General features: G+C 40.2%; 1 protein-coding gene across 1 annotated transcript in view; it reads left to right on the top strand.

The window, feature by feature from the left end:
* LOC124720490 (heat shock protein 60A) overlaps positions 1 to 25,303 on the top strand; it is a 71,278-nt gene that overhangs the window by 33,930 nt on the left and 12,045 nt on the right. Inside the window, exons 5-9 of the mRNA XM_047245851.1 lie at positions 10 to 133; positions 12,174 to 12,342; positions 15,773 to 15,980; positions 21,734 to 21,889; positions 24,641 to 24,797. Of these exons, the coding sequence (XP_047101807.1) occupies positions 10 to 133; positions 12,174 to 12,342; positions 15,773 to 15,980; positions 21,734 to 21,889; positions 24,641 to 24,797 (814 nt within the window). The remainder of the gene's footprint in view (positions 1 to 9; positions 134 to 12,173; positions 12,343 to 15,772; positions 15,981 to 21,733; positions 21,890 to 24,640; positions 24,798 to 25,303) is intronic.

Raw genomic sequence — 25,303 nt, 5'->3', positions numbered from 1 at the left:
TTCTTCCAGGTTGGCAAGGAAGGTGTCATCACGGTTAAAGATGGAAAGACTCTTCAAGATGAACTTGAAGTCATTGAAGGAATGAAGTTTGATAGGGGCTACATTTCACCATACTTCATCAACACTGCTAAAGGTAAATAAACTTTGTTGTAAAGAGCTGCAAGTACTGCACATGGTTACACCAAGTGGTGCTGTTGTAATGTAGTAGGAGTTTGTTTTTACTCTTCTCAGCCAAGCCTTATTTAGATTGTAACTTCTCCTTCACTGCTTTTGTAGTTCAGTCATGTCATCCTAAGACTTGCTTTTCCATTACTCAATCCAGCAAACTGTGTCTGGAATAATAATTGTTCTTTCTGGAACTACTCTAGGTCAAACTGCAGTGAGACAAACTAGATGATTGTGTAAACATATCCTGGCCACTCTTCAGATTTTGAATAAAAATAATTAGCAATGACAGCTGAAGACTTTGTTAGAAAGAGACACCTTTTGCTTGCAGCAGCATTACCAAAGTTGGTGAAGGAAGAGATAAGGATTCAGGGCAACATACTGGTCTTGAGGTGAGAAACTTCCACCTAAAGGTGGGAGAACTGGTAATTATCAATGACATGAGGAAGCAGAAGGCAATGGAAACAACTGTGCTGGTGATTGTCTTCAGCCTGAGGACTGGTTTTGATGCAGTTCTTCATGCAAGCTCCATAACTACTTCAACCTTTATCCACTTGAACATGCTTACTGTATTTTAATCTTGGTCTCCCTTTAAAATTTTTGAACCTCCACACTGTCCTCCATTATCAAACTGATGATCCTTCATGCCTCTCAACCAGTCCCTTCTTTTAGTCATGTTTTTTCCATGAATTTCTCTTTGGCTCAGTTTGATGCAGTACCTCTTCATTTGTTCGCTCTACCCACCTAACCTTCAGCATTCTTTCATAGCACCACATTTCAAAAGATTCTATGTTCTTGTCTTAATTGCCTACTGGCCATTTTTTATTTCCATACCATGCTACTTTCAAGATATCTTCAGAAAATGCTTTACAGCAATTAATTTTATTATAGATATTAAAGCAAATTCCACTTTATTAAGAATGCTTTTCTTGCCATTACCAGTCTGAATTTCAAATCTTCTGTACTTTGTTAGTCGTCAGTTATTTTGCTGCCCAAATAACAAAACCCATCTACTACTATTAATGTCTCATTTCCTAATCTAATTCATGTAGCATTGCCAGTTTGCTTTGACTACATTTCATTGGCCATGTTTTACTTTTACTTATGGTCACCTTATAATATCTTTTCGCGAAACGACCCATTCTGTTCAACTGATCTTCAGAGTCATTAGCTGTCTGGCAGAATAGTCATCATCAAACCCCCAAAGTTGTTATTTCTTCTCCCTGAATTTTATTTCCCTTTGCAGATTTCTCCTTGGTTTCATAGACACTTTTCTCGATGTTAATTGTGGCACTGGAGTCACATTACTCTTACCATTTCAGGCTGAAAAAAGTCATAGTGTCAGCATTGCCTTGTGTTTTCCTACATTTCTCTGGAACTCAAACTGATCTTCCCCATTGTTGGACTGCTACCAGTTTTCCATTTCCTGTAGTAAATACTGTGTCAATATTTTGTAGCAGTGATTTATTAAATTGATTGTTCAGTAGTATTCACACCTGTCTTCTTTGGAACTGAAATTACAGCATTCTTACCAGTGCATTAAAGACACACAATTTTTATCCACAACTTTAGGTCTTTAACGTTGCGGTTGTCATTGTTTTCTGCGTTCTCATGCTGTTGTTAAGAAGTATATCTGCAAAAAATAATTCAGGTGGCCCAGGGTATTTCTGCCTTTTCTTACAAAAGCAGAATAATATGTGAAATTATGCTGGATGGCAGGTACTTCGTAGAGCAGCTAAAGTAGTCTGCCAGGAAAAACTGCCGTTCGTATTCTCATACAGGTTCTATAGTGTCTTGTGTAACAAATGGGTGTTGGCTGAGTGGGAAACAGTAGCAGGAAGGGAGAAGCATGATGATGCAGAACGACAACCCGACTGTGGCACATTTCTTTAAAGTCACAAAGGAGGGATGAAGTGGCCAGTCTGCCCACTGGCTTGTTGTACAAAGACCGTTTGGAATACAGTATTTGTAAGCTAACATGAAAGTGAATCATGTTTTATAGTCAGTTTTATATGCTGAGAAGAGAGATGTTTTGCCTTTAGAGAGACTTACCCTAAAACTTTCTCAGTGGCAGGAAAATTGCTGCAGTTATGTGTGGTGTTAGAACTGATGCCCAATATGATCGGACAGAGTTCGTGATGTTCGTCAATGGCTGGTCCATCGTATTAATAGTGCAGTCAACTGTTTGTGTTGTGCAGTGAACTGTTCATCATTACTTTAAATGTGTGGCAGCAATACACCTGGAGATACTGAAGATGTGCAAGATTTTAGTGATTGTGTTTGTAGATACAGTCTTTATTTTTAATTTTAAGTGAGTACTTGGGCTGCTGTATTAAGAACAGGCACTGACAACCATACTGTTTAGCGCTCAAAATTAAATCCACCCGAATGGCCAGGAGTGAAGGGCTGCACGAAACTTGTCGGAACACTTAACCAGTACGACCAGTGAAGTATTTGGCTGATTTTACAAATTCAAAAGGAATGAAATTTTACCTGTAAATAAAGTGAGCTGCAGTAAGACTAAAATCCATTGTTTTCCACTTTTTTTTAAAGTGGTGAGCCTAGGTAGTAGTGTTTTGTTTGGGCGGAAACTATTGCGGCGCTGGAGGCACCATTACTCTTACGATTTAACACTGAAAAAAGTATCATGAAGTGGGGGCTGTTCCAGCTTGAATGCCTATGTATTTACAGGGGTAGTTAGACACTTCACATGTAGACAGCTGAGATGCAGCCTTCAGTCATACGCTGCGAATGAATGCCCATAAATGGGGGTGGGCAAAGGCTCAGTCAAATGGCAGAAGGAAGCAAGAATGTGGTGCAAAAGGGCCACCAGATGGGTATCCTGTCTAGCAAGTGAGTCGCAGGTACCTTTGTGCCGAGGGCTGGGGCGAGGGTAGGGGAGGGGGACGACATTGTTGAACCAGCCTCTTGTAGTATGATGAAAATTACTTAAAGCTATTGACAAGGTGGGTGTGAGATGAGGTGTAGTATATTTGCTGTTATGTATATAGTTCTTCTATTATTTTAGAGCAAAATAGGGACATTTTCAAAATATCACACAAAAGAAAACTGATGATTGGAATGTGATAGTTTTCACATGTGTAGATGTACTATTTATTTGTGGGAAATATAACTTTATTTGGCATACAACTTTGATAAGACAAAAATGAGTAGTAGTCGTAAAGTTTTAATTATCCCCTTGAAAACATAGGTAATTTTGTTGATTTAAAGGTTTGTGTCTGTTGCTATAGTACATATTGAAATACCTGAACTACATTATTGTAGCATGCTGCTCATCACTAGAGGAGCCAAAAGATGCAGGTATTCTCCACTTTGTCAGTGGGCTGTGCCATAATGTTTTGACTCTTTTTCGCGCCGCGTTACGGCACTGTGGTATGGGGACCGGTATTGATGAGAAATGCCTGACAAACAAAAATCTGCACTGTTATTTTTCAAAGTGATAATTAGGAAAGAAACATTCTACATACTGGAAATTTTTCTTTAAATATAAAAGTAATAAGTACGAGACTAAACTGTAATTTATTCTGTTAGTTATTAATGGTTACCGGTTTCTGTAATAGTAACCATTACTAGACTACACAAAGAAATGGTGCTTGGAGCTGTTGTGTACTACTGTGAAGTAGCGTCACTAGCTGCTGATCAAAACTTCAAATTTTTGACTACCCCCTAGTAATAAGTCTACCGAAGGCAAAGCAATAAGTTTGTGATACGAATCATTTATCAAAAATGGAACCACTGAATCATTAGTAATTACTTAAATAAATTGTGCCCTTTTACATTGATAATTATACGTAGCAAACTGGTATCTTCTGATCGAATAGTGGTTTGTGTCAGTTGTGCAATCGGTCAACCTAAAACCGTAGTGGTACGTCCATCAGATATGCAAATGTACCTACTTGTCTATTTGCTCCCTCTGTTTTACCTGTACTGCCTTCAGAATTTCAAAGTGAGTATTCCAGTCAGCATTGTCAAAAGCATTCTCTAAGTCTAGCAATGCTATAAATGTAGGTTTGCACTTCCTTAACCTATCTTCTAAGATAAGTGGTAGTCAGTATTGCCCAGCGTTTTCATATATTTCTCTGAATTCCAAAGTAATCCTCCCCAAAGTTGGTATCTGCCAGTTTTTCCATTCTTCATGTCAGTATTTTACAACAAGAACTTACAAAACTAACAGTTGGGTAATATTCACAACCAGTCAGCAGCTGCTTTCTTTGGAATTGTACTACTACTTTCTTCTTGAAGTCTAATGATATTTCACCTGTCTAGTACATCTTGCTCACCAAGTGGGATAATTTTGTCATGCCCCCCCCCTCTCTCTCTCTCTCTCTCTCTCTCTCTCTCTCTCTCTCTCTCTCTCTCTCTCTCTCTCTCTGCCAAATATCAGTAGTTCTGGCAGAATTTTGCCTACTCTAGAGACATTGTTTTGACTTAGGTCTTTTAGTGCTCAGTTAAATTTGTCTTGCAGTGTCATATTTTCTGCCTCATCTTCACATAAACCCTCACCCCTTTAAGGCAATGTTGTAAAAGTTCATCTTTCTTGTACATCCCCTCCGTATATTCCTTCCGCCTTTTGACTTTCCCTTGTTTGCTCAGTACTTGTTTTCCATTTGAGCTCTTGACATTCATACAGCTTCTACTTTCTCCTCTCCTCAGTCAAATTTAATATCTCCTTTGATATTCAAGTATTTCTACTGGGCTTTCATCATTTTACCTATTTCATACTCTGCTGCCTTCACTATTTAATCTCTCAAAGCTCTCTTGTTATATTCCTTTTCCTTGTTTGTCAATCACTGCATAATGCCCCTGTGGGCCTCTCAACCACCTCTCATTCTTTCAGTTTATGCAGGCTCCATCTCCTTAATTTGCAACCTTTTTGCAATTTTTTCAGTTTTAATCTACAGTTCGTAACCAGTAAATTGTGGTCGGTTTACATCTGCCCCCTGGAAAGGTCTGAACACTTAAAAATCTGGATTCTAAATATGTATTACCAATATGTAATCAATCTGAAACCTTCTGGCATCTCGAGGTCTGTTCCAAGCATACAAACAACTTTCATGATACGTAATCAAAATGTTATTGATTATTAAATTGTCCTGTATTAAATTGTTCTCTGTGCAAAGTTCTACCAGGTGGCTTTCTCTTTCATTCCTTTCCCACAATCCATATCCTTGTATTACTTTTCCTTGCCTTTGTTTTCTACTATTGAATGCCAGAACCCCATCAAAATGTAACTTTTCTCTCCCTCAACTATGTGAATAATTTCTTTTAGGTTATCAAGTATATTCAATCAATCTCTCAATATGTGGAGCTCTAGCATATGAAATTGTACTACCATGGTGGATGTTGGCTTTATGCCTGTTAGTCTGTCGAAATGCAAATTAAAACTGGTCATTAAGGTAGAATGAATTTTTAAAAAATATGCAAGCACTGTTCTAGTTTGATTGACTGAAAAACATTAGGTAGAAGATTTTAGGAAGGCTACCAATGGGAGTCAACATTTCTAGAGCTCTGAAGAATTAGAAACTGTAGACTTAAATATGAGAAATGATGCTGTAACAAATTTACTGGACAGAGTCAGACATATTACAAGAGTGAAAAAGAGGAAAGTTGATTTTTCTGGCTCTCACGCACAGACAGACGGACAGACAGAGAATATAATTATGTTTAATGAGGATAGGACATGTTGTTGGCCATTGTCTTGCTTAAAGGGACCGTCAAGGCATTTCCAGAAATTATTTAGGAAATTGAAATAAATCTGAATGGCCAGAATGAGCAAACTTCATCCACCCGAATTTGAAATCAACGTTTTCCCTGTGTCATTCAGCTTATCCTTATTGTACAGTGTTCTTCTGATCATACACAAATTGCACGAACTATTTTACAAGTTAGGCATTGTGCATCATTGGACATCCCCTCGTGACTTCAGGACACAAACATGCTACTATGCCCCATGCACATCTCTGGATCATCTGTTCAGTCCACCTGATAAACTGAGTCAGCATCCCCCCAAGGTGAGAGAGATGTTGCTCTCGGGAGAAAGAAGAGATATTACTAGCTTGCATTGTAGATCTTGGCAAATGATTTTCTTTTTTAAAAGTTACATTGTGAGCATATATTGTAATGTGGCAGGGTGTTGTAGTTGCCCCTTCTGTCATTAACCTCTACTGTTGAGTTTTGTAAGTAATCTTTGTGTAGAATGCTTTACTTATGCAGTGTGTTCTAGCTGCTCGTTTTAAATAGATTTGTTTTAGTAATCTTACTCACTCCCTTGGGCACTTCTTTCTTCTTTCCTGATAGAAAATGCTGGTTTTGAGGTTGTGGTTGTTTGTTTTTTTGACAAATGCAAGTCTAAAATGGCTTTCCCACCATGATTCTATATAAAAGTATTAGTGAAACACTAACTAATATTTCTCCTGGAAGAGAAGAGGGAAGAATTAAAAGTACTGTCCTCTGCTAAGAAGAGTGAACAGCATGCAGTAGCAAGCCTGTGCTTTGTGAGACTCATTAAAGGTGCTGTTCTGTTGACATTTTTGAAAGTGCAATTATGAGACTAACTGGATGAATTTTGAGTGACATAATATATTAAATCTTCTAACCTCTTCAGAACACTAATATTTTTTGGAGCAATATTTGTCAAATTCACTCTTCTTCAGTAGTGGTGTTGTGACTGTACGGATTAAATTACATTTTGTGAATGTACGTTCTCTTTTTTGCACCTTGTCTCAGCATCAAGTTGTCGAGTGACTTGGCTGCTTTGCGTATGGGTGCAAGAGGAAAAGTGCAGTGCATAACTACCACAAAACTCCTTCACATGGATTGTGGATTTAATCATTGCAAACACTTGATTACATGGCTCTTTTGTGTTTTTTAAATCATTACTGTTCTTGTAATGTGAAGCATGAAGAACCCCCCTCTTTTTATATTTGACTCACTTCATCTCTTCTTTTACAACTTGATGGATGCATGGTGGTTGACTGTTAGTGCCATTTGGGCAGTGAAAACTTGCTGATTTTGTGTCTAACCTGTTGTTGTTTACAGAAATATAATGGCTTTAAGTCCAATAAAGGCGCCTATAGAAAAGGTTCTTTGGGAGATTCCTCTACTGTGGTTCTTTTATATGTAATCCTATTCTAGGGCAGTTTTGGATGTGGTAAATAGCTTTGAGAAATTTTACTGAAACATAAAGATGAACAAATGGATATGACGAAAAGCTCCCAGATTATTAGCCAGGTGGCAGTGTGGAGAAACTGTGGCATTTCGGAAAGTGCTGTGTTAGTCACCTTTTGGCAAAGTTTTGCGATATCACAGGTGTCCTTACATTAATATTTGAAAGCTGCTGTCCCCTCCATCCGACTGTGGGCGACAAGATCACGCTTGGGTGGGACAGAAGGAAGGGGTTGGGCATTCTCAATCCTTCATGGCTACCCATGTCAAACAGATCATAAGAGATACGTAAGAGTTCAAGTTGAGTGTTAAATACATCAGGAATCAAGAGGTCACTGTTAAGTCAGTGCTATACTCACATCCATCCTATCCATTGTAGTTCCAATGAGTATAACAAGTTTGAGAATGGTGGCACTGCGATCAGTTCCTGCTCTTTGACTAACTCCCGCATACTGAATGTACAATCTTGCTGGTGAAGTGCAGCAATAACAAGGTCAAAATGACAAACTTGGACTCACATAGCTCTAACAAAGCTATGTTTTAAGAGACGGTGTAGGGTGTAAGACAGAAATTAAGTGATGTAGTGCAAATATCTGGCAGCTGACCCCATAAGAGGAAGAGTGATGTCTAGAAAATGTTCAGTGCTATAGTAAACACTTCAGATACATAGTTCATCCAGTGTAAAGAAAATGATTCTATTCTTGTTTAATAAATTTACACTGGCCTTCAAAACACATTTTTGCACACGCGTGGGAGGGGGATATTCACTGCTAACAATTAGTCAGTGTACCGATAATTGCCATGCACTGAGCAGTTGTGTATGTAGTGGCAACAGTGAGTGTCCTCGATTGTATCTAAAAGTTCATGTACAGTCATCTTTCTACCTAGTATGGTCCACCTGTACCTGACAACTGGCTAGAGCAATAAGTTTTGAGTTAGTAGCAGAGACAGGTGAATTGTCTTGGTGCATATGGAGGCAGAGTTCAGAGGCAGTGAGGACCTGCTGGTGAGTTAAAGTATTTATACAGACATCATTTCTTATCTCTGTGGCCTCATTTAGTATACTGTGGGCACATTATTGGTTAGCAAGCAATAAAATTGAGAATGGCCGTACAGAGATTTGAGACCACGCATACGAGACTCTGATGCCCACAGCAAAGACGAGAGGATAGTCCTCCCTTGCATAGAAGTATTGGGCCGTCTGCAGAATTTCGACACTTTACCAGAAGATAGCATGTGTGGTGCTTGTCAAAATGTTCTGTACCTCTGTTCTGCCACCTGGCCAGGAGAGACTATAGAGATGATTGCTGTAGAAAAGATTCTCAGCATACTTGCCATGTCAAATTTGAATAAAAACTAAAATATTTGGTGATGACCACCAGCTTCATCCCGACTACTGTTGTCATGCTGCTAGAGATCGTATTGTCTACAGTGCTACTGGTGCCTGCTGGAACATAAAAAGTGCAGCCAATTTCTTTAGTCTCTTTGACGTGGAGATGTGTACGGTACCAGTTTCATCCTGCTCAGTACGTGTCACCTACTGGCCCGTATGGGTCAACCCACAGGCCTAGCCATGTATAATACTGTGCTCTCCGCTTATGTCTTTGCCTGTGCTGAGGCGCGTTTTGCATCTGTCGGCAGTGTCAACTTGCCATGAGGAAACGAGTGTTTGACATCGTATACTACTTGGCATCTATTATGAGTCACAATTTTCAGAGTGCACCCTAAAGGAATGGAAAGCTTTCATTTCCATCAGCATATGCTTAATGTGAACTATATAGGAATTAAGGAGTATAACTAAAACGATCTACAGAACTCAAAATATTTTGTAATATTTATTTCTGACACACACACACACACACACACACACACACACACCTGTAATTATAAAATAAAAAAAGCTAACATGGATACTGTAACTGGGTGGAGGTGGACAGAATAGATACTGGCATTAAAGGGAAACAGGCAAACTTCACCATCTGTTCAGCTGTCGACGTCCCATCGAAAGAAAAGTGAAGGATGATACGGGGATCTTCAGATGGAGGTACTGCGTAATGCAGCGGAGTTGATAGACCAGCTGAGATTACTTGACTTGGCTGGGGGCAGCGAAAGGCAGGTGAGGCACGTGAACTTGGCAGATTGCGCTTTGCTGCTTAGTCTGTCAAAACAGTGTCCCAAGCAGGCCAGTGCACTTAACGTGGATTGGGCGTGCTGAAATGCACTGTGTACCGCTCCAGTTCAGGACCCACTTCTACCCACCACTAGCATTATGCCCCCTGCTAAACATTCTGGTGTGTACTGTAAAGTCCTTTTTTGTTCCGCCAAGCATACTTTTCTGTGGATACAAAACCACAGTTACTAATGTGCCATTGGTGCCTGGGAAATCATAGTGATCAATCGAGCTATTTTAGTTGCTTCTGCTTTGTCAAGGGGTGTTGGAAATTCTTGGTACACTGAGGCAAAGACTGTTCTCAACTTTTTTTATATGTAAAAGGTGTACAACTTTGCTTCAGCCTCCCCCCCTCCCCCCTCCCCAACATATGAGGCTTTAATGAAAAAAATTGGTTACACATGTATCATTCAAAGGCAACGGCCTTGCCACAGTGGGTACACCGGTTCCCGTCAGATCACTGAAGTTAAGTGCTGTCGGGCTTGGCTGGCACTTGGATGGGTGACCATCCAGGCTGCCATGCATTGTTGCCATTTTTCGGGGTGCACTCAGCCTCGTGATGCCAATTGAGGAGCTACTTGACCGATTAGTAGTGGCTTCGGTCAAGAATACCCTTGTAAAGACCGGGAGACAGGTGTGCTGACCACATGCCCCTCCTATCCGCGTCCTCATCTGAGGATGACACAGCGATCGGATGGTCCCGATGGGCCACTTGTGGCCTGCAAAGTGCTGCTTCTTCTCCTTCTTCTTCTTCTTCTCCTCCTCCTCCTCCTCCTCCTCCTCCTCCTCCCCCTCCCCTCACTGGCCACTACTTTCCCCCATCTTTTGGGCAGTGTACGAACCCCGTGTCGAAAAAATTGTTCATCTTTTGAAGCAATCCACGAATTGATCCAATTTGTGACTTCTTCCTGAGATCAGAAATGTTGGTCAGCCAGGCCAAGTGCCATTGATCTAAACAGGTGATAGTCGTCTGGAGAATACGGCAGGTGGGGTAGGATTTCCCATTTTAACGTTTCCAAGTAAGTTTTGACCTTTTTTGCAGTGTGGAGTCGAGCATTGTTGTGCTGCAAAATCACTTTATCGTGCCTCTCGCTGTATTTTTAATGCTCTGTTCAAACACATTAATTGCATTTGACAACTAGCACCTGTGATTGTTTCACTTGGTTTTAACTCCTGATAGTACACGGCTCCGAGCTTGTCCCACCAAATGCAGAGCATGATCTTGGAGCCGTGAATATTTGGTTCGGCTGTCAACGTGGAAGCGTGGCCGGGATATCCCCACAATTTTTTGCGTGTAGGGTTATCGTAATGAACCCATTTTTCGTCCCCGGTCACAATGCGATGCAGAAATCCTTTCCGTTTTTGCCTTTGAAGCAACTGTTCACAAACACAAAAGCGCCGTTCAATGTCTCTCGGTTTCAGCTCACATGGGACCCAAGTTCCTTCTTTCTGAATCATGCCCATAGCCTTGAGACGTTTTCAAATGGCTTGCTGTGTCACTCCCTCTAACCGTGCCAATTCTTCTCGAGTTTGACACGAGTCTTCACTCAGCAATGTCTCCAATTCTACATCTTCGAAAACATTCTCTCTTCCACCACTGTGCCAGTCTGATGTTAAAATCGCCGTTCTTGAAGTGTTGAAACCACTCACAACATGTTCTTCCACTAATAGTGTCCTTACCATATGTACTAGAGAGCATTTGGTGAGACTCAGCCGCTGTTTTCTTCATATTGAAGCAAAGCAGTAACACCTACCGCAAATGACAAGAATTATGCTGACATTTTCAATCAAGAACAACTTTATGGTGCAGACACAAATCGACTAATGTTTGAATGAGGTTATGTTGACAGAGGTCCAAGCTAATTGTCTGACGTGTGTGATCTGCTGTGATCTGTTTCTTTCGACCGCTACTTACTGTTGTTGCCACCTACCGGCAAACGGCAGAAGGAAAGTTGTACACCTTTTATGTTTTGACAGTTGCCACTAGTATTGCAGGTGCAGGTACAGTCTTGTGTTGTGTGAGAGGGGGAGAAAAAAAAACCAGAGGTCAAATTTTGTAAAAACAGTAGCTATTAAAACATTGCATGAGAGTCAGTGATGGGCCACAGATTACAAGAGACACATTCAGTCTTTGGTAATAAGTTTCTTAGAATGATGAAAGGGTGTAATGCACTGAGAACTGATGAGACAGAAGGGCCATACATACCTTGCTGCTTGAATGAAATGGAAGGTGGTAGAAGAAACTGGAATAAATGCACGGTAAGGATGAATAGTGATAGACTACAGTTCAGAGTGTGAGACAGGAGAGAAAATTTTTACTATCAATGAAATTGTTAGGCTCAAAATAGGCTGATGAGCAAAATTGTTCTGCTGTTTGAATTGTGTTCCTATTCTTTTCAGTTTGTCCTTTTGCAGTAATATACTTGAATTATGTAACCCAAATGTATATTCTAGAAGTCTTCATTCAGCGTAATTCTGCATGTGAAGATGGTGGCAGAATGTATTGGAGTTACGTGAATAGTGTTAAAATTTTGGGTGCTAAATGCTTTACTCACTGTTAGCTTTTTGTACTGTATTCTTGTCATATAGGTTGTAACTCTCCCCATTTACCAGTTCAAGATTCATTTTTAATGGCTCTGGTTTTGTTTTCTAGGTGCTAAAGTAGAATTTCAGGATGCGTTGTTGCTACTTAGTGAAAAGAAGATATCCAGTGTTCAGTCAATAATTCCAGCATTAGAACTGGCTAATTCTCAGCGCAAGCCCCTTGTGATAATTGCTGAAGATGTCGACGGAGAGGCACTGAGTACGCTCGTTGTTAACAGGTAAGAATTGTTATCGAGCTCTTGAGTAATAGCTACATGTACTTCTTTTCTTTCTAATGGGGGGGGGGGGGGGGGGGATGATATGCAAGAGAAAATGCTTTACAAAAATGAAATTACTGCAGAATGTTGGTATAGTTATGGAGTGGTCCTTATTGTTAACTTCCTGTTTGCTATAGCAGTAGTTTCACTTTCATAACTTTACTATAAGTTAATGTAAAGTTATTGGTGACGTCCATACTATAATTAATGCTCTCCTCCTCTGCAATTTTTACCACCCACACTTCCCTCCATCATGAAATTAACAGTTTCTTGACGCCTTAGGGGGTGGCCCTATCAACCAATATCTTCTGTTAACGAAGCCATCGTTGTTCCTGCCCCTCTCCCTCCCAATTAAGTACTTCTTTAATTAATGATCTGATATATCCCATCTAATTGTCACCATTCTGTAGAACCACATTTTGAAAGAGTTTTTTAATCAGTACTGTTCATTGACCACATATCACTTCCTGTAAAAGCTACACTTCAAGCAAATAACCTCCAGAAAACACTTCCTAACACTTCAATTTTTATTAAGTTAAAATAATTCCATGTTCAGAAAGAAAAATTAATAAATTTTTCTTTTTCTAAAGCATCTTGCTATTGACAGTCTGCATTTTATTGCCCATTGTTATTTTGCTGCCCATTTACGCTTGTCATCCTTGCATTACTGTTGTTGTTGTTGTTGTTGTTGTTGTACCTTCCTTCAAAACTGTCCATTCTGTTCTACTCCTCTTTAAAGTCCCTTGCAATTTGACAAACTGGAATGATTTGCAAATGTTTCCATTAAGAAGGCTATTATGTCCAATTCAGCATAACTGAAATATTTTGCATTTCAATGGGAAAGTATGGCCTAACATGTCAAACAGGCATTGTAAAGACTTCACTGATAAAATTGCATTGTAAAGGTGAAACATTGGCTCAGAAGTGTAGTATTTTAGTAGCATAAGTGATCAGAATGCAAGAATCCAAGGCTACTGCACAAATATGAGTCATTCACAGAACTACTGAGCTTAACAAACTGGAATTTGTGTTAAGGCACTTGTTCATCAATAGTGACCCGTGTCAAAAGTGAAATCCCACTCTGTGACTAATCGTTCAATGGGGGTGGAATAATACTGAAACATCGCCAACATCTGTTGGTAGAGTCCATGCTTTCAATAACAGAGCAGAGAAATATAGAAAATGAGCATTTTATGAAGACAGATATCATGAAAACAATACGGTACATAGATTACAAAATAAGTAGTAACAAAGATTTTAACTTCTCGCTCTACATCTTATAATGACATTGATTCAATAAATAATGGATATTTGTAGCTTTTTCCCTCACCATTCCATCCACCACCTCGGCGCTGTAGTCTGAATCAGTGCCATAGCAGTCTTCATGGTTGTCTCACAAAGACAAATCAAATAAATGTCTTAGCCCACAATTTTGTACGAGAATACATTTAGAGCCTGGACTTGCATTCGTCTAGTGCTTTGTAATGGAAATCTGTGCTTTTCAGCTCTGTTTTTTAGTGACTTTTCCCACCCTTGAAAAGTTAATTTTCTTTTAATGACACTAGTAACTTTGTTACTGTAGCATACTCTTTCATATTGTAGTAAGCATAACTACGCCTGTGACGTGCACCAGTCTTGAAAGAACCTAAGTCGATGACATGGTGAGGCTGCTTTTTCTTCTTTCCAAGAGTCACTAAAAATATGTTACCTGATCCAGACCGTTTGGAATCATTACGGCCCATGTCTACAGCTTCAACTTTTGCAATAATACATCTGCTTACTACTATTTTGCACTGATTCCAAGAGTGTTTGATGTCTGTTCCATTATTTCATTGGCAGGAACTGATGGCTCTCCGTGAATGCTTGCATATTCTTTCTCCTGCACGTAAAAGTCAAGATTTCTCTGTAGTAACTTAAGTGCCTCGCTGTCTAGCTGCACACGTTGACACAAAGGATTGCAAACAATGTTTTTTTGAGTATCAGAATTTTCTAAACCGCAGTACAGCACAAGCACATGGTAGAAATGATACACAGTGCACATTGTTAATGTACACACAAAACAAAGCCGGCAACACAGGAGCTTTGAAATCACGACCAGCAGCGATTACCACACTGGGATTAGTTCATGCCATCCATACACCTAGTGCCTCGTATTCTTGTTCTTCACTTGTTAACCCTTTAGAAATGAATATGTCAAGTGCAAAGTTTCAGCAGCTTGGGTGTAAAAGGCCAACAGTATAGTAGTCGACAGATTTAGGTGGCTATTATTGACTGTTAGTAAGGGTGTTGATAATGGTATCCCTACAACACCCCGGAAGAGTTACTTGCACATATCTTTTGCGAAATTGGTGCAGTTGGAAAATTTATTTGGAAATTCAAGTGAAAAGAGGGGAAGCAATATGGTACTACCTTCCAGAGTACACTTCAAAGTGGTTTGTGGGGCATATATGTAGATCATGTGAACCAATGCAAAATAAACAAAAAAATCTAGTATAGTGGTCAACATGTAGAAGGCATGTTTGTGGGAAATAAGATTCTTATCTTTTAAACCATCAAGATATATGTTTCCATGCTTTTCTTAGAAGCCAGGAGGTTCTTTTCACCAACCATGCCATGGGCTGTCTCTCTCTCTCTCTCTCTCTCTCTCTCTCTCTCTCTCTTTCCCAAAATTCAGCTACAATATTGGTTTCAAAATTTGACAAATAATTACAAAAAATACCCCAAAGGACTTTGAGGATAAGATCCCGCCCCCAAGTGGAACATTCAACAACAACACATGCATGAACTCAAAGTATGTAAAAACGTGTTAAACATATTGTTAAGGATACTTTGCATACTGTCTACATACCTGAACAGATTAACTGAGAAACCATAATGCCACTGGTAGAATTTAAGTGCATTTTGTCTGGGTTTGGAAATTATCTGTTGGCGTAACTTAGGACCTCTCTTTTCTTGGAAACTGCATTAGTACCACAGCTCTGTAAGGAAACATTTCTGTGTTGGTTGAGGGCAGCATTTGGTTACATGTGTGAGTATTAATGGAATGTTGCCAAAACAGATTTGTTTTGTTAATTTCCATTTGAGAGTTGGAAACATTGTGTGTTCCAGTTTCAAACATTGGAAGTTCTTGTTGCACCATTGTTATAATATTGTAAACATTGGTAAAAGTCAGTGTGAGTCATGTCCTCTCACTGTTCTTTCTTTCCTTCCTTCATTCTTTAATTTGCTTCATTCCTCTCCTTGCCTGACCTTTCTTCATCCCTTTCCTTTTTCTTCCTTTTTTCTTTTCTCTTTTGATAGTAAGACTATCCTCTGCATTCATAGGTTATGATGCTACAATTTGTTGTTGAGTTTCTCCTGGTTTTGTTGAGTAACATAATTACTGTTGTAGGTTGAAGATTGGTCTTCAGGTGGCAGCAGTGAAAGCACCAGGGTTTGGTGACAACCGTAAGGCTACACTGCAGGACATCGCAATCGCGACGGGTGGCATCGTATTCGGCGACGAGGGGAACCCAGTGAAGTTGGAGGACTTGCAGCCGTCCGATCTCGGCCAGGTCGGAGAAATTGTCATCACAAAAGATGATACACTTATGCTCAAGGTATGAGATGGTAACAGAACCTCATTTTGAAATTGCTGAAGTGTGTTATATGCAGTACTGCCATAGTAACAACAGGATAGATTGCTGCGTGACACACGGACCCGGTGTTGACAGACAGGTACCCGTTCCAGGTTTCAGTGTGTCCTAGCGATGTATTTAGGGGAGCAGAATTTTTCGATCATGCAGCTATCAAATGTGTTTTACTGTGCATACCAACACAATTCTTAAGTTGTACAACCAAGGTACAAATGCTCTATCAGAATATTGTCAAGGGAACTACACAGATCCTTTAAGGGTTGAGCACTAGTTTCACAGTCAGCCGATTGTCGAGTTGGTGCCAGTGGTAAAAGCAGTCTTCTACCATCAGATAGAAATGATATTTCGATCTCAACCTCTGTGTGGCCATTCTTTCAAATAGCAACAGAACATGACTACCTTCGTTTGAAACTTGGGCATCTGCAGTGTATAGTTGGAACACTGACAGCAATGTTCCATCTATAACATAACACACAATCATTGGAAATGTAGTTAATGGAATTATACAGTCATCTCTGACAAAGATATTAGAACTGTTAATAACTTCAACACTTGTTAATAGAGCAATGAAGAATACTATCATGTCTGGACAATGATTGTCTAGTGCTTCATACTTTCATTAGAAGTTTGAACATCTTTGTTGACAGTATTGTGATGTGACAAATAAACACGCAGTTCCCCTTAGTTTATATTTCACACTTATGAGCTTTTGTTGTATATATTTAAAAATTGTAGGCTTTTCTTAATAATAATAATAATAATTATTATTATTATTATTTTAAGTTTCTTTGTTTTGGTACCTACTGTATTAGCCCTTTCTTAACCCCGTGGCCTCTCTGCCATGAGTGAGACTCATTGTAAAGTTGGGCTGTAAACAGTAAGCATGAGCCTGCCACACACTTGGTGTGGACCACATGTACACAAGCCAAGCCTGGTCCCTTAGTTCAGTTTCGGGTACTCCTTCATTGTATGAACATGTCAGTTATAAATCCCTAAAGTAACTAAAGAACCCATATTCCCATGTCATGTCAATAAAAAAACATCTAAAATTGATTATAGTAGTGATAAGTGAGTTGTTATATGGACAGTAATTCAGTAGATTCTCCCAATAGTGATATTGGTGGTCGTGGTATTGTATTTCCTGCCCAAAAGTCCAAGGAGATTAATCATTGAAAATGATTCCCAATGAAGACAGTAGCAGTCATGGAAGCAATTGGTTTGGAAAGAAATAACAAGACAAAAATCTGGGAGTGTATGCCAACTCTTGGGGAAAGAACACTAGTTTTAGAGCAGACTTCTTTATATATAATGTCCGACAATGTGTTTTTGGATAATATTGTTGCTGAAATGAACCAGTACACAGAACAAACATTGATCAGTGAAAATATAAGAAAGAAAATTGATAAGAAATGGATCTTTGCCAATTGTAATGAAATTAAAATGTAAGTTGCATTACGTGTAATAATAGCTAGTGTTAAAAAACAGGTGTACTGGTCTAAAAGAGCCATCATAGAAGCATGCCACTTAAAATATTTTTAAATTTTGTAACTAATGATTTGACTAACAAGATGATAAATTATGTAAAGTCATACCTGTGATAAACTATTTTAATAAAAAATTCATAGTAGTACATACAATGAAGAGAACATCACGACTGACGAATTGTTAATGAAATTGAAGACGTGTGTAGTATAAATAATTTCATCTCTTGAACAGTCAGATTTGCAATAAAATTCTGTAAATTGCTGTAATTTTAAAATATATTAAGAAATGATAGAGATCTTGATTACACTGCATCTGAAACTTAATGATGAAGTTACCGAAGTCAATACTAAATAAATGACACACTTTGCATATGGATAAGAGGTAGTCTTTGCAGAAACTGTTTACCGTATTTACTCGAATCTAAGCCGCACTTTTTTTCCGCTTTTTGTAATCCAAAAAACCGCCTGCGGCTTAGAATCGAGTGCAAAGCAAGCGGAAGTTCTGAAAAATGTTGGTAGGCGCCGCTACAACCAACTTCTCCCGTCGAATATATGTAACGCTACACAGGCATGCTTTGTAGGCACAAAGATAAATACTGGCGCCAAAACCTCTGCGTTGGTAAATAAACTAAAAAAAAGGTGGAAGACTAGATTTTTTTCTCCGCCCCGAGTTTCGACCACTGCATATTCATACATTATCCAACGAAGTAAATACAAATTCCGTGTTGTTCATCTTCGAATGTAGCAGAATTTCAGTGTAGTACGAAAATCCGACTGGCAAGACTGGGATATTTGTCAATGTGGCAAACTCTATGTTCTGAATTTTTTCCTACCTGTGAGAAGAGATGGTTGCTAATAGGAACCTGATGAAATGTGAATCACATGAAGTATTCTCTTCACCATAAGAATAATACGAATATAAACATTTTGCCATGTATTCTTTCGTGTTTGCTGCTATCTCATTTAAATCCTGTATACCTAATAAACTACGAAACTAGAGTGAGACACCAGCAAACGCGGAAGAATATACATATCGTGTCATGTTTATATTCGTATTATTCTTATGCCTAATAGCGATACAGTCAGAAATGAAGCACGGCAACTGACTAGATTTTTAAATCTAGGATGACCCTAATTTCTGTGCAGAATTTGATGTACTAAAGAAGCGGCCGCAAAGATTTTCAAACGGAGAAAAATTTTCGCCTAACTCTCGTTCAGATCATGTTCTATCGTACGCAGTCTATTATTTGGTTCTTGTTGATCATTATCAAAGAAAGCAGCTGTGTAAGTAACAACAAATAGCAGTCTATTGCCATTGTTTCGCTAATGAGACGATTCCTCTCTCTCTCTCTCTCTCTCTCTCTCTCTCTCTCTCGCTTTTTTTTTTAAAAAGCGGTGGTAGCGCGCACAAAAGCAAGCCATGCCGCGAGCGGCGACAGGCCGTAAACACGAACTATCAGAATGCGACGAACAATGCATGATGCAGTACAGTAATGCATTTTCAGCTTAGTGACGTAAACACCTACAACAAAGAAAACGGTACTCATCAGATCAAAGCAAAATAAGCAATCGATTCAAACCAGGCGAAGCACGTGAAAAAGGAAGAGTACCTGTATAAATACGGACGGAGCGCCTGGCGCATAGCAATGGCTACCTGGTAAAGCTTAACTGCTAAGCTTAAGACTCCAACCAAACTACTGTAGCAGTATCGTCATTCATTCGACCTAAATTGTGTCTCATATTACAATGGACCAACTTTGTTTCGATTTGGAGGTGCGGCCTAAAACTTTTCTCTCCCCTTGAATTTCGAGTCTCAAATTTCAGGTGCGGCTTAGATTCGGGAATTTTTTTTTTTTTTCCGTGTCTCATTTTTCAGGTGTGGCTTAGATTCGAGTAAATACGGTACTTTAGTTGAAAATGAAACAGATGTTGTTGGGACAGTACATTTTAATAGAAAAAATTGGCAGGAGATATTGTTAAAACAAAATTTAGGCTAGGGGAGTGCATAATGAGAAGCTTCACTGCCATATTAGTGTTGAAGTGGAAGAATAAACGCAACATCCATATTATTTATAAAAAGCATGAAAGTGTAGAAATGACTGAACAAAGTGAGTCAATGAAACTCTACATTCAAACCAAAATGTATTGTTGTACAATGGGTATTGACTGCCAACCTGAGATATTAGAGGGGTTTCCTTGTCATAAGGAAATACTTGAAAGGGTACAGAAATTCTTTTTATTTGTACATCAAACCATGAAAAGTTAAAGATGGAATGTAGCAATATTATGAGAAGGAAAGTTGCTACTCACCATATAGCGGAGATGCTGAGTCGCAGATAGGCACAACAAAAAGACTCTCACAGTTACAGCTTTCGGCCATCAAGGCCATCGTCAACAATCACACACACAGAGGAATTTCATTCTGAAAAGCTAGCAAAGCATAGCTCTGTACCTTCTGTTGTGTATCTGTTGACGCAGTGCTGCTGCCTTGGTGAGTCGTCTCAACTGTAGTTATTGTTTTCCAGTTTAAATGCCATAGATTGTATCCTATAGATAGCTGTATGGATTAATAATTAATTATATTTATCAAATTATATATGTTGTAGCCATATGAGGGTGAATCAAATATAAGTGGGACATTTAAAAAAAAAAAAAAAAAAAAAAAAAAAAGGCATTTATCGAAATACTAAAGGCAGTATGTTTATTTTACCAGTTTCCCATTTTAGAAATACATTCCTCCCCTGTGAGAAGGAAGGTAGTTTTATCGCAGAATCACAGAAATAAGCTGGTTGTGCCAGGAGGCAAGTATGCACAAATTCCTCTGTGCCCTCGTCATCTTCAAATCGGTGTCCTCCCAGGTCTTTAAGTGGTTCAGACAAAAGGAAATCGCACAGCGACAGGTCAGGGCTGTAATGAGGATGATAAAGTTGAGTCCAGTGCATTTTCTCTATATTTTATCGCAGCATTTGTGATGACCATTACAGCCACGGCATGGGACCTGGCATTTTGTGGAGGGGGATGACCTATTGAATGGTTGGTGGCATCTTTTGCGGCCACTTGCATCTCTTCACCTTTTTTGATAGCTTGTGGTAGCACAGCGTTGATTATGTGTGACTCCCTAAAAAAATCAGTGAGCAAGACGTCTCACTGATGATTAAATAAAAAAGAGTGAGAGAGTTAAAAGCATCTAGCCAACGCAGTTGAGTCTTGGGTTTCATTGGGGCTTCATCACCGTTCCTCTGCCACCCCTTACTGGTGTGTTTGTATTCGGGAGTGTAGTGGTGGATCCAGTCACAGGTGACATTCTGTCTCATAAATGCATCTCCTTCTTTAGCAAACCTTGCTGTAAGACAGACTACTGACAGACTGACAAACGTCTCAACTTCTGATTTTCAGTGAACAGAAGGATCAATCTGGAACACCGTATGGAACTGTAAGTCATTTGTGATGATAGCTTAACAGCTCCCATAAATCATTCCAATCTGTTCTGCTGTTTCTGATAAACTTGCCCGTCAGTTGCCTTGAAGAATGTCTCAAACCGCACAGATGTTTTCGTCTGTAACGCTGGTCCAAGGGTGATGATCGTATTGCTTATTTTAAACTTTCTCATCCACCCTTGAACTCTTTATGCCAGGCACATACACGTCCTTGACAGTGTTGGATAACTGAATGCTGCATTCAATCTCTGGAAAATATCCGACGATTGAACTCGTTCATGAGCAAGAAATTTTATAATTATGCGTTGTGCAGTGGAGGGGTGCATCTGTTTCCCAGACATAGTGTTACTGGCAAAGCCATTGAAAATATGTAATAGCTGGCTCTCCCCCCACCCAACAATACTGGAAGTGTAGGTCCGGTGCTACCAACCGCTCAGGAACAAAAATCCCATTAATATTTGATTCGCCCTTGTACATAGGTTCCAGCATCCTTGTGCCTGTAGATGAAGCCACATTGTTTTTAAATTGATAGCATGTTAACTAGAAACCAATAAATACAGCTGAGTGGATAGTGGAATTAAAAATATTTTGTTGCCTCTGTGGAGTTCTTAACAATATATCCCCATTCTGTTCCAGCCCTCTGTAAGTAGTTACGTAGGTGAGCAGTGCGTCACCTTTCCCCATTTAAATTGCTTCCTAGTGTGAATTGGGAGTTATATTTCAATTTGAGCACATGTTAAATGGATAAACATTGCACCTAACAATTGACTGTCAATATTCTTTGCCACATTAACAGGGCAAGGGCAAGAAGTCGGACATCGACAGGCGTGCTGACCAGCTCCGCGACCAGATAGATTCGACAACGTCGGAGTATGAGAAGGAGAAACTGCAGGAGCGGCTGGCCAGACTCGCTTCTGGAGTCGCAGTCCTGAAGGTCGGCGGATCCAGCGAGGTCAGTAATTGCAGTGTGTGGTCCCGAGCAAAAGTTTTAATGTCCTGTGATGGAGTAATCAGTGTTATTCTGCAGTGCATAATGCAGATATTCAGACAAAAAGCAGTTGCTCGGCTTTAAAACATAAAATACTAATTTTAAACAGAGTAGGAAGTCAGTAGCTCAATGAGACAAGAATGCAGAAAGGTTAGATCTCAAAATAAGCAAGAGGCCCAGGAGAAATCTTCAGATAAGACTGAAGCATTCGGGGAGGGGTTCTGTTTGAGAGAAGAATGCTAGCAGCTTTTTGTATTTGGAGGGGGTGGGGGACTTGTCCTCATATCAGGAAATGTGAACACCATATTTCCAGTTCTACAAGATTTATTGAGCAGTTGAATTCTGTGACTTGGTCCCTTGGATTTGTTTGTGAGCTTTGATGTATTGTCTCTTTCTACTGTGGTTGTTCCTCGTAAAGAATCCTTGATTCTAATTTGTGAAAATCAGAATATGGAACTGACAAAGCTTGGCCATCATGTGATGTCTACATAACTTCTATTTAATGACAAATACACTCATGATCAGAAAAATGGACACCTCGAACAATTAGAGATAGGAAATTTCTGTAGAAATGATTAGCATTTGAACCATGAAAGCCTCTTCGTCGCTATAAACCAAAGGTAATGAATCGGAATGACTTGAGCAGATGTGCAGTATGTCACACAGATGTTACACGAACCATACTGTCAAATCAGTGGGTTTGAAAGAGAGCACATTATTGGCATGAGAGAATGTGATACATCCATCTGGGAAATTTCTGCTCAAGTTGGACGAAGTGTTCCGGCAGTGCAAATGGTGTGTGCAAAATGTTCATAGAACGTGACGAGGTAGGTCACGTCACGCCGCCCAGACCACTGCCGCCCCTGCTGCTGCCACCACCACCATCACCCCACACACACACACCCAAGAAGATCGACACCTCATCCAAAAGGCATTGCTGGATAGATCTGCATCTTCCTTGGCTCTGGTGGCTACAGTGGAACACCATAACACATTGTACACTATCAGGGGTGACAGTCTGTCGCCGTTTATTACAGCTCAGGTTATGTGCACATCGTCCATTTCTCTGCCTACTTTTGACGAATGTGCAGTGCCATGCTAGATGGCAGTGGCATGTGGAACAATGTCACTGGGGACAGGAATGGCATCAGATAGTGTTTTCGGACTAATCCAGGTTCTGTTTGTTCGAAAATTACAGTATCATTTTGGTTTGCCACAGACTGGAAGCGGCATCGCAGTGACTGTAGTCACACAAGACATACAGTGCCAGCTCTAGGCCTTATAGTGTGGGGTGTTATTGAGTACAACCACAAATCAGTCGGTGTGTGTTCAGGGCACTGTGAGCAGTGTAACCTACGTGAATGACATCGTGTGACTTGTAGCTATATCCTTCATACGCAACACCCCAGACACCATTTTTTGGCAAGACAATACATGGCAACATGTTGCTGCTCGAACATGTCTTTTTTGTGTCACGGGATGTCAGCCTTTTGCCCTGGCCCACCAGATGCCAGACTTGCCTCCAGTCAAAAATGTGTGGGATGTGGTGAAATGATGGGTGCAGCACTGTGAGCCAGTGCCGACTACCACAGATGAACTTTGAAATCAGGTGAATGCAGCATGGATGGCTATACCACAGGACACCAATTAGTGCCTTAACGTGTGTTGATGCCATCACACATGGAACAATTTAATCTTGGCTCATGGTGGACCCTGTGCCTACTAGGCAACTGGACATAATGTGTGTTTTTCTGAACATGAGTGTGTATGGATAAACTGATGGAGTGGCTAGAGAGACTCCATTACCCCACTGTCACAAACTTATTTATGGAAGATTTTGAAGACAGTATACTTTGAATCGTGGCTTTAAAACATACCTGTTTTTGGAAGAATATTGATGTTTTTGATGTGGCCTTATGGAATTCACAAAGGGCAGAACACTGTGTAATTGTGCTCCAGTTTTATGTTTTTCTAGTAAGCTTGCTTTTCCTCTCTGCATACTGTCAACCCCCTCCCCACAACCATTACCATGGGAGAAATGTTACCAGTCTGTCTAGTGACCTCTACAGCTTGGCAGTTGTGTTGCCCCTTCTCACCCTACCCAACCAGACGGCATGAAATGTCATCGGGATCTGGACTGTGACTAATTAGCCAGAAGTTATAACTAAGAGAAGTCAGTGGCATTCCTCTCTGTCACCACCTTCATGTGCCATGGGGTGCTAAGGCATGTCTTACTCCCCACTTCCCCTGTTGCCCCATACAGTGATACGTGGATCACACTGTATCGCTTAACTGAGTTTATTTTGTATTATGATAGGAAAGAAGCAGCCTGTTCATTAATAGATCCGTCCCTAAATTTTGTGATGAGGAAAGATTATTTGTTTTGTGTGGCATTGACCAACATAAACTGTTAAGTACATTTAAGTGTGTGCAAAGGATGGCCAGCATACCCAGTTACTGGCCAACCCCAATGTCCAGGCTCACTCTTCTTTCACCATTCCTGTATTTTCATTTTAATAGTGCATCATAAAAACCTTAATGTAGTTTGTTTTACTGATGTGTTCTGTCACGAGCATGGGAAAGAGCAAGTGTGATTTTACATACCTTTTGACATGTCGGCATTTTATAAATTTCATCTACATTAATCTGGTAAAGTATTTATAAAGGAACTGGAACTCTTCAAGAGTTAAATTAACTGCATTGACTTGGTTGCAGGTGGAGGTGAACGAGAAGAAGGACCGCGTGAATGACGCGTTGAACGCAACACGAGCGGCGGTGGAGGAGGGTATAGTGCCCGGGGGTGGCACAGCACTGCTCCGCTGCAGCCCGGTACTCGAAAAACTAAAACCAACCAATGCTGACCAGGCAACAGGTGAGTGTGTACATTTCTAATCTGGCCTTTATCTGCCACCACTTCCCCACCCCTGGAGTTTGGTCTCGTGGAAAGAGACCTCCGGTCAGCCCTACATCGCAAGGTCCGCGATGTCTGGAGCTCTGAATGGTCTGTCTTGAACACGCCAAATAAGCTCCGCGTGGTAAAGTCGTCCACGGCCGTATGGAACTCATCCTTGAGGAGCACGCGTAGGGACTCAATTGTTCTCTGCCGTCTCTGAATTAGACATAGGCGGTTGATCCACAGCTATCTCCTTCGCTGTGAGAACCCGCCCAAGTGTCACTGTGCTGCAGGGCTGACAGTGGTCAATCTTCTGATGGACTGCCCCCTTGCGGCAGTCCTTTAATTTACCAGCTGCACTTCCTTTAATTCTCACTGACGATGCCTCTATAGCTGACTGAGTTTTACGTTTAATCTGTGCAGCTGGGTTTTATCACTTGCTCTAGTGTGGGTGCTCTCGCATGTTTTCTCAGGCTACATCCACT

The sequence above is a fragment of the Schistocerca piceifrons genome, chromosome 11, assembly GCF_021461385.2.
Source record: "Schistocerca piceifrons isolate TAMUIC-IGC-003096 chromosome 11, iqSchPice1.1, whole genome shotgun sequence".
NCBI lineage: Eukaryota > Metazoa > Arthropoda > Insecta > Orthoptera > Acrididae > Schistocerca > Schistocerca piceifrons.
This window is presented reverse-complemented; position numbering and strand designations above follow the sequence as displayed.